This window comes from Palaemon carinicauda, chromosome 30 (genome assembly GCF_036898095.1).
Source record: "Palaemon carinicauda isolate YSFRI2023 chromosome 30, ASM3689809v2, whole genome shotgun sequence".
Lineage (NCBI taxonomy): Eukaryota > Metazoa > Arthropoda > Malacostraca > Decapoda > Palaemonidae > Palaemon > Palaemon carinicauda.
Genome location: NC_090754.1, coordinates 49,404,545 through 49,414,898, shown reverse-complemented (window position 1 = coordinate 49,414,898; position 10,354 = coordinate 49,404,545). Strand labels below are relative to the sequence as shown.

Genomic DNA, 10,354 nt, shown 5'->3' with positions numbered 1-10,354 from the left:
TCATTAACAATTCAATTACACGGTTAACCTTTGGCCCTCAAGGGATGCAGTGACCAAACGGACTCAAATCCGAATAATTTTTCTTCTGGGTCACCTCATTCAGGTTGTGCAATGTTACCTCATACTGTACTGTAATTGCTTACATATATGCACATTGGAGAGAGAGAGAGAGAGAGAGAGAGAGAGAGAGAGAGAGAGAGAGAGAGAGGTCATTTCTCATTTCTGTCAAAGCTTTGTTTCAGAGTATTGATCAGTCTCTCTGGGTTCAAACAAACAAAAACCTAAACCTATTTCTCCTCATAACTAGGATTTTTTTTTTCTAAGTAAGTTTTTATTTATAGAACCCGTGGGAATTTGTAAATTGTTTGTTGGAACTCAATTTTTGCACCATGTTTTATTTGGAGAGGCATTCTCTGGCGATTCTTCTTCATTTCAATATTTTTATTCTTTACTTTTTCATCATTTGTAGTAATCGAATTAGAATAACGTCAGTTATTCTTCATCTTTTCCTCAATGAGGTTGGAATCCTAATTTACCTTCGATCTTTTCCTGTATTTTTCTTTGATTTTAATAAAATATTTTGTTTCACAATTGTAAAGGTTCTTGCCAGACCTATATAACTGTTAAAATAATCAAATCTCATTTCTTACTATTTTTCTCACGTCTCCTCCAGAACTTTGGTTTAAAAGAAAGTTACTTTTCTCACATGTAAGTATTAATCATAATACTCTTCCTTACTCTGCAATGCCATAATACTTGCTTACCCCTATCTTGTGCTGAATTCATATCTTTTAATTACTTCAAATGTATCATTCATATCTCCCCTCATTTCTTCCTCTACACAGATACTGGGCGGTGACTCAAGTAGACTACATCCACTCCCGAAAACGGCACCCGAATAGGAACGATGATCCTGATGGTGTGGCTGACGGCGGTGGTCGTATCCATAGCGCCCCTCTTCGGTTGGAAGGACCCAGACTTTCTGATCCGGGTCAACGAACACAAGAAGTGCCTGGTGTCGCAGGACTTGGCGTACCAGGTCTTCGCCACCATGGCCACCTTCTACGTCCCGCTAACAGCTATCCTTATCCTCTACTGGAAGATCTTCCAGGCCGCCCGCAAGAGGATCCACCACAGACCAGGTGACAAGAAGAAGGAATCCAAGAAGAAGAAGAAAGCTAATAATAATAAGTCTAAGGTAAGACACACTAGGTCACCAGAAATTAAGTGATTTTTATAGCATATTAGTACATAAGAGTGTCATCCATTGATCTTAGGAGTACCATGAGGCATGTCCTTCTACCATGGAGTCCACAACCTTTCATTGGCCAACTCCCATCTCCCATACCCTGGAATACTTGATATTAACACCCAAAACCATTGGCACTTTCTGAAAAGCCTCTTATGTAATTAGAAAGCAATTAATTATATATATATATATATATATATATATATATATATATATATATATATAGATATAGATATATATATATATATATATATATATATATATATATATATATATATATATATATATATATATATTTATATATACATATACAGTATATCTATATATACACACACACACACATATATATATATATATATATATATATATAATTATATATATATTATATATAATATACATATACATACATATATATGTATATATATGTATGTATATAAATATACACATATATATATATATATATATATATATATATATATATATATATATATATTAAAACAGCACTAGTCGATCCATAAAAGCATATATGAGACTTGGACAACAGATTTAATGAAAATGAAAATATGTCACCTCAAAATAAAATAAAAAAACAAAAAATGACAATAGACAGGGGGTATATTTAATAACCGCAATGTACATTACTCACGGTGACATATATCTGGTTTGCGAATGACACAAACCTGCAACAACCCGGTAATTTGGTTTTATCTAAAAACTGCTCATAATACACAACTTTCAAAGCACGTTATTTAAATACATGTGTAAACTAACTACTTCCGCCAACGAAGTTGGAAAGAGGTTATGTTTTCGCCCCTGTTTATGTGTGTGTGTGTTTAGTGAACAGCTTCCTGGCCACAATTTTAATTGTAGAGTAATGAAACTTGCAGATATTAACTGTTATGTAAAATACTGGAAATAATTAAATTTTTGAAGGTCAAGGTCACAATCAAGCAAAATGTCCAATTCACGTAATCAGCCATAAGTTTGGACATCGTTGTACCAGATACTTCAAACCTGGTTCATATTTGAGTGTGTGAAAATCCACGCCAATTAATACACGTTAACGTCAAAGGTCAAGGTCAAGATTGAGCAAAGGGTCGCGAATTAGCTGCCGCGGCAGAGGTCTGCGCTCTACTGAGTGCCCCTCATGGGTGCAACCCATAAGTGCAAATATTTATCCTTATGACGTCAAGAGTATTATTTTAAATAATTTTTTGAATGACTGTGGATAATATATATAATATATATATATATATATATATATATATATATATATATATATATATATAAGGTTTCCGGCTTGTCTACATTCATGTCTGCTGTTTAGCCATTTTCAACGCCATGATGGCCACTGCGGATTGGTGATGGTGGGACACTTTTATCTTATCGCATACAAAAAAAAAAAAAATTAATATGGGTGTTCTTGACTAGTACAACTTTGCTGATCCTGACTAGTACATTGATCATAGCGATAAAACACCCCCTTACACCACGTTGAGGTATCCCCACTCAAAAAGGGATATTGTACATGCAATCTATGTGTGTATAGCGATCAAAAATACACATAAATATGAAATGTCAATGTTACTTTTCAACATTAACTATGAACACTAGCAATTTCAATGAGCGTGCCGTCAAAATAAAACAAAAATATAAAAATACAGAAACATCAACAATAACGGCACCAATCAGAAAGACAAACAAAATAACTGAAGCCTAAAATTATATTCAATCCAATAAATTCGTACACGCATATGGTCCGACTTTACTTTTTGTTGTATTTTTTACAGAGAAAAAGGTTTGGAAAAACTTACAAAAACTTCATCCACAATTATACCTCGAAAAGAAACGAAGATAGAGGTGGGTCCCCAAACGCGATTTCCTAATTTTTAAGAAACGCACACAATGACGGCCCCGAGGTTTCACGCCAAGGGAATTGAAATGTTTTACACCTAAAAACAAACATTCACAGAAGAGAGAAATCAAATTAAAAAGGGGACGAGCAGTGGAAAAAAAAAAAACGGCGAAACCTATTTCCCTCTAAAGCAAATACTACCGACAAGGATTAAAAAGACAAGGGTTGGGTACACAAAAATCTCGCTGTTTGATCTATCAGCTGTTACTGCCATTCCCGCATTCAATGTTATTATTCCTATGTATGAGGGATTCGGGAGTAATTCCAGGAAAATTATCCTTTTAAGAATTTAATAAGTCAACAAAAGGCATTCACCATCTTAATGAGAAGGGAAAAAGTTAGTTCATTAAACTGATATATATATATATATATATATATATATATATAATATATATATATATATATATATATATATTATATATTATATATATATATATAAATACAAGGTTTCCGGCATGTATACATTCATGTCTGGGGTTTAGCCATTTTCAACGCCATGATGGCCACTGCGGATTGGTACTGGTGGGAGACTTTGATCTGATCGCATACAGAAAGCAATCTAATATGGGTGTTCTTGACTAGTACAACTTTGGTGATCATAGCGATAAACACCCCCCTTTCATCGCGGTAAAGTATCCCACTTCAAAATGGATATATACATACACTGTATGTGTGTATAACGAACAAAAAACACACAAAGATTAGTACATCAATCATAGCGATAAACACCCCTTTTCACCACGTTAAAGCTATCCCAACTAAAAAAAAAAAGGATATATACATATACTATATGTGTAAAACCCAGCAAAAATACACACAAATATGAACTGTTAATGTTACTATTCAACAGTAACTATGCTCCACTAGCAGTTCCAATGAGGGTGCCCGTCAAAATAAAACAAAAATATAAAAATACAGAAACATCAACAATAACGGCACCAATCAGAAAGACAAACAAAATAACTGAAGCCTAAAATTATATTCAATCCAATCAATTCGTACACGCATATGGTCCGCCTTTACTTTTTGTTGTATTTTTTACAGAAAAAAAGGTTTGGAAAAACTTCATCCACAAATTATACTTCGAAAAGAAACGAAGATAGAGGTGGGTCCCAAACGTGATTTCCTATTTTTAAGAAACGCACACAATGACGGCCCCGAGGTTTCACGCCAAGGGAATGGAAATGTTTTACACCTAAAAACAAACATTCATAGAAGAGAGAAATCAAATTAAAAAGGGGACGAGCAGTGGAGGAAAAAAAAGGGCGAAACCTATTTCCTCTAAAGCAAATACTACCGACAAGGATTAAAAAGACAAGGGTTGGGTACACAAAAATCTCGCTGTTTGATCTATCAGCTGTTACTGCCATTCCCGCATTCAGTGGAATTATCCTAGGTATGAGGGATTCGGGAGTAATTCCAGGGATACAATCCTTTTAAGAATTTAATAAGTCAACAAAAGGCATTCACATTCTTATATATATATATATATATATATATATATATATATATATATATATATATATATATATATATATATATAATGTGTGTATATATATATATATATATATATATATATATATATATATATATAGCCTATATATTATATATATATACACACACACACACACATATATATATATATATATCTATATATATATATATATATATATATATATATATCTACACACACACGCACATATATATATATATATATATATAAATATACTATATATATATATATATATATTATATATATATATATATATATATATATATATATATAATGTGTGTATTAAATCTAAGACTTGGTTAAAATTTATACTTTTGTCCATTAACATCAATTATTGGGAGTCAAATGTTTCTAAATTTATGTACAATCTCCAATCAAGTCTTTCATTTTTTTCTTTCGTTGCTTTAACACACATTTCACATTTGTTAACACGTTAGCCTCCCGGATTTCTAACACCTGGGTTTGTGCCTTTGTGTGTTGACAGGATCTCACAACTGGTATCAATTGATTAAATTTTGGTAAAAATAGGAAGTAGAGTAATTTATTTTTCGGGGAGGAGAGAGGGATTTCTCAGCTTCTTGGTCCCCTGCCGCTATTGTATGTTTGAATGTTTTTCTGCTGAATACCTAGCAATAACTTCAGAATTGAAAGATCGAAACAAATATTTTTGTACTACGAGGAAGGAAATGATTTATTTCCTCTTATATTTACATATATTTGTCAATTACGAACATTTTATTAGAACTAAACCACTCCTTCTCTATGATAACTTGCTATTTAAAATCTTTGCTTACAGTGAAAATATAAAAAAAGGTCTACGGGTTACATTAATCAGAACCATCTAGAAACCATAGACGCAATATCTGTAGGTCATGATAAAGTCTTACATAAATCACAAAAACAAATATAAAAAAATCCTCAGTAATAATAAAATATTCCCACTAACCGTATGACTTCAAGATAATCGAAGAACACATCCCTCATCTTAGAGACGCCCTTCGTAACCTGATTTAAACAAAAAAAAAAAAAAAAGGTCCATCATTGTGAACTGACCCTGCCTAAAGAATAGAAATTTGTTATAATCTCTATAAATATCTAGAATCAGCCCAATTAACTATTTCCTAACATTTGTTTTGACTGCCAAGATTCATCACAATTTTTTAAAGATCAGGTCATACATCTGTTCTGAATTCGAATCATATCATCTTACTATGACCCCGCTTTGCACTAAAATCTCTTCATGAGCAGTAATAATTGCATTTGTCTGTGGCTTTAAAATTCACGACTAAAGATCATAAAACTGCAACTTAGCCTCAACCTTAACCTAAGAGATTATGACCCCCAAATTCCAACGAAAGAATTTCCCATAAATGAAGATCTTAATCTTGGATCAAGGTCGTCACCCTCAATCAAATCAGTATAAACTTGGATTTGTTCTTCCACACTTTACTCCTTCAGAACCTAATCCTGATGTACGGTACTGACATTCAAATAACAACCCCAACCCCCACCCCTGCACCAGTAATCCGTTTCATTACAACAAAGTTTCCTTTGCATGCAACTTTGTCAGTTAAGGTGACTAGATTCCGTGTTCCTTTTCACAAGCAAGTCATACCCAAACCAAACCTACAATATCAGTACATTGCACATCTTCCTGATTAGAAATAAGCGAAGGAAACGTTTGTTTAATTAACAAGAGAAACAAAACGTTCAATATCTCCAGCAATGATAATGAAAAAAACTCACAAGAGGACACCGGCCCAGCATCAATAATAATCATAACATTGCAGAATTTCAATGGGATTTACTTTATTTACTTACAGATTAACGCAATTTTCATAAACTTTTCAACTGACCATTTCAAGTATTATTTCCAATTCTGATCGATTTTTCCTTCGATGTTAAATTTATCGAATCCCTCTCTTCAACTTTCTGTGTTCCATGAAGATATTTCCTCCATCATGCCATCATTCCGTATCACCACTTCTCATTTACTTTCATCAATCTATCATCTGTTCCCTTTCCTCATTAGGCTATTTTCCCTGTTGGGGCCCTTGGGCTTGTAGCAGCCTGCTTTTCCAACTAGGGTTTTATCTTAGCAAGTAGTAATAATAATAATAATAATAATAATAATAATAATAATAATAATAATAACCTATCTCAAATTACCTGCAATCCTTTGTTGTTCACTAAACCTTGATTAAATTACTAGAACCCAACCTTTTCTCTTCAACAAACTCCAAAAACGGCTGCATTTGTTGTTGTTATTCTCATTAAGAACCATTACTTCTAACTTATCTCAAATTACCTGCAATCGTTTGATGCTCACTCACCAAACTTCATTAAATAACTAAAACCCAACCTCTTTTCTTCCTCAGACTCCCAGAAGCGGAGACAAACCCAACGGCATCACGGAACACCAGACGACAGTCTTCACGACGACCCACAGTGGGTCACCGGACAAGTCCTCCAACAACGGGGCCGTCTCCGTCTCGTCCCACGTCAGCGAGGTCTCCAGAATGGAGATCATTCCGAAGGAGCCGCCGAAGAAAACCAAAAAGGAGACCCTAGAAGCTAAGAGGGAGAAGAAGGCAGCCAAGACCCTGGCTATCATCACGGGCGCCTTCGTGGTCTGTTGGCTGCCGTTCTTCGTCACCGCCCTCCTCATGCCCATCTGTCACGGGTGTTACTTCTCCGACATCATGTTCTCCATCTTCCTGTGGCTAGGGTATTTCAACTCCACCTTAAACCCCATCATCTACACCATCTTCAGCCCCGAATTCCGCGAAGCGTTCAAGAGGATTCTCTTCGGCCGTAAGAACCAAAGATATAGACCAGGGAAAGTGCATTGAAGTCTCCGAGGGGGGACACGCCCACCTTGGGGTACTCTAGTGACAATAGTAGGAAACGGACAGACTGGAAATACCTATATTCATATAGTCTTTGGTGCATAATAAATCAACAAAACCGGTTGAGAAGGACCAAATGCAGTTATTTATTGTTGTATCTATGTACATTTTAATTTATGGTGCATCTGCTTGACTAGATGGATGAAATCCTATGGGTGTTAATAGATAGAGACCTTAATACGTAATAGTGGACTGTTATCCATAAACGCGACGCCAGAGTGACATGCCCCGTTAACTCACCGTGTTTCCTTTATCCCGTTTCAAATCCAGACGCGAGACCTTGAAAACTCGAACCAATGACCGTCAATCAAATGTGGTTTTATTCGATTTCGACCAGATGGAAAGAACAATCAAAAGGGGATTGAGAGAAAGGGGAAGAGTAAAGAAAAGGAGTAAAGAAAAGGAAAGCGTAGAAGGCATATTGGATAATGCTATTCACGAGTAAAGGAAAAACAGTAAAATAAATCCAGGTATCAATACAGAAAATGGAATTCAAAGACTTGTATTTGAATCATAAGTCAACAGGTGTAGTGCCCTAAGCCCTTGCTTAAATATTGATGCTTTTAAAAAATATCACAACAGGAATGAAACTAATCTACCGACAAAAATTTCTGATAAAATCGGAAAATAAAAAAAATATAAGTATATATCTAAAGTGAAAGTTATTTATATCATGAGATTAATTTTAATTTACTATAATCACTAAAATGCTTTAGTTTCAGATAAAATTTACGAGAAGAAGAGTATAGGTGTGAAAATGTGTACGTATGTAAATATGGATAACCTGTTTCATGGAGATGTTTGTACATTTCGGTCTTTACATTAATTATACGATGGCTTTATCAAAGGTTAGTATATGTCTACATGAATTAATTCATACGTAAATTGACAATACGAAGAAACTTGTCATTAGATTGGAAGTTCTTATCGTATTTTCGACTAATTATATCAATATTAAGATTCATTCGGTCTTTTTAAAATGATCACACCAAAAACTATGGGGAAAAAATCATACACAATATAAACACATTCAAAATGCAGTCCAGATTGTCACCAAGTGATAAATTATGAGGAATATCTCCTACCTAAATGCTGCAAAATCATCAACCAAATGCCAATCATTATTTAGGCAATGAGGCACATCACATAATATTTCATATATAATATTGCAATAAATTAAGATTTTGGAGGTCATATATAATATTGCAATAAATCAAGATTTCAGGGGACATTATAATATTGCAATAAATTAAGATTTTAGGTCATATATACTGCAATCAATTAAGATTTCAGGTCATATATATTGCAATAAATTAAGATTTTAGAGGTCATATATAATATTGCAATAAATCAAGATTTTGGAGGAAGTACCGTGTTTATGACATTCTGTCTTCATAGAAATGCATCTCTTAAAGCACGATTTTTTCTCAACGCCTAAGTAAACAACGATGAAATCCAAATAATTTTATCATCATTATTATATAACGTTTATCTTTTTAGCAAAATTATACAAAACATAATTAACTCAAAATATCTAGTTTATAAACGTGTTCCGGAGAGCCAATAATAGCCTCCACAAAGGGAAAAAAAAAAAGAAGAAAAAAAAAAAGAGGTCAAAATCGAATTTCCACCGCGGGATAATATTGGGCGTGAATAGGAATCCTTGGTTAAATAAAGCTGGTCAAACAATGAAGACCGAATATCCTGCGCCAATCTTCTGAGGAAGATTTAATTCCAATTCAAGATGATGATTTCTTGTCTTCTCGATAAACCCTATTGACAATTTCACGGCTAAGTTAATATTGAAACACCAGAAGGATTGAGAGAGAAAGTAGCAAAGTCATACATATACAAATACATACTTGCTTATACATATAAACGCAAAATTGCATTTTGCATACATCTGCATACCTGCATGTATTCATAAAGTAATTAAATAATGCAGAGAAAAGGTCAAGGTCATTCATATTTTGGGACCAGATTTTAACATCTAAATCCAAGCAAAATTATTTGTCTTTAGTAACATAAAAATTATATCTTTGATGAAATATATTAATACATTATACAAACAGTAAATTACGAAACAAATTTTTTTTACAATGAATAGAAACGATGAAACATATCCATACATTACACAAGCTTAGTAAATTACAAGAATAAAACTATTCCTAAAAGAAAGCTTTAACCTTATCCAAGCAAAGTCGAGTTAGACTCAATTAAAACCATTGTCAAACAACTGGAAGGACAAGCATTAAGACATCGTAACTATAATGTGAGCAGGGAATTACAAGTAATGGCTGATTGGATATGATATTAATTAGGATACAATTAATCCTACGGGATAGTTGGTATTAGCCATGTTCCCAAAAGGGGGCCTGGAGACCCCCACGTCGACTAAAACCGGCTTACGTGATCTAAGGCAATCAACATCATATGACGTTCCAGTATTTTTTCGAAGACTTTTCAATGCCATATTTCAAATTACTGTTTACAGTGGTTTCATTTACGTTCATTAAATAAATAAATAAACAAATGCTATTCTTTCCTTTCACTTAAAACGAAAGATATTAGATTTCATCGAAACATATAGGTATTACGTTCACTAAATAAATATATTCATGGTGCTCTTCTTTCCATTCATTTAAAACGAATAAAATGGAATTTCATCGTAACATATAGGTATTCCAAAGAAATTTTTGCATCTAATTTCTTAACCGCACATACATACTCCTCCCAAGACGATACGAACCGTGATAAGTGATAATGTT

The 10,354-nt window shown here is 33.6% G+C and overlaps 1 protein-coding gene across 1 annotated transcript; it reads left to right on the top strand.

Annotated features, from left to right (window-relative positions):
* Nucleotides 1–891: 891 nt before the first annotated feature.
* On the top strand, nucleotides 892–8,248 carry LOC137623775 (5-hydroxytryptamine receptor-like). Its single transcript, XM_068354594.1, has 2 exons — nucleotides 892–1,198; nucleotides 7,056–8,248. Exons 1-2 carry the CDS (start codon nucleotides 908–910, stop codon nucleotides 7,527–7,529), a joined length of 765 nt encoding a protein of 254 aa, XP_068210695.1. The 5' UTR covers nucleotides 892–907; the 3' UTR covers nucleotides 7,530–8,248.
* The last annotated feature ends 2,106 nt before the right edge of the window (nucleotides 8,249–10,354 follow it).

What these genes read in the sequence shown, in the direction of transcription:
- LOC137623775 (XM_068354594.1), top strand. Translation starts at nt 908, where the DNA reads ATGATCCTGATGGTGTGGCTGACGGCGGTGGTCGTATCCATAGCGCCC. An exon ending in CTAATAATAATAAGTCTAAG is followed by an intron (nt 1,199 to 7,055) that starts GTAAGACACACT and finishes TTTCTTCCTCAG; the next exon opens with ACTCCCAGAAGCGGAGACAA.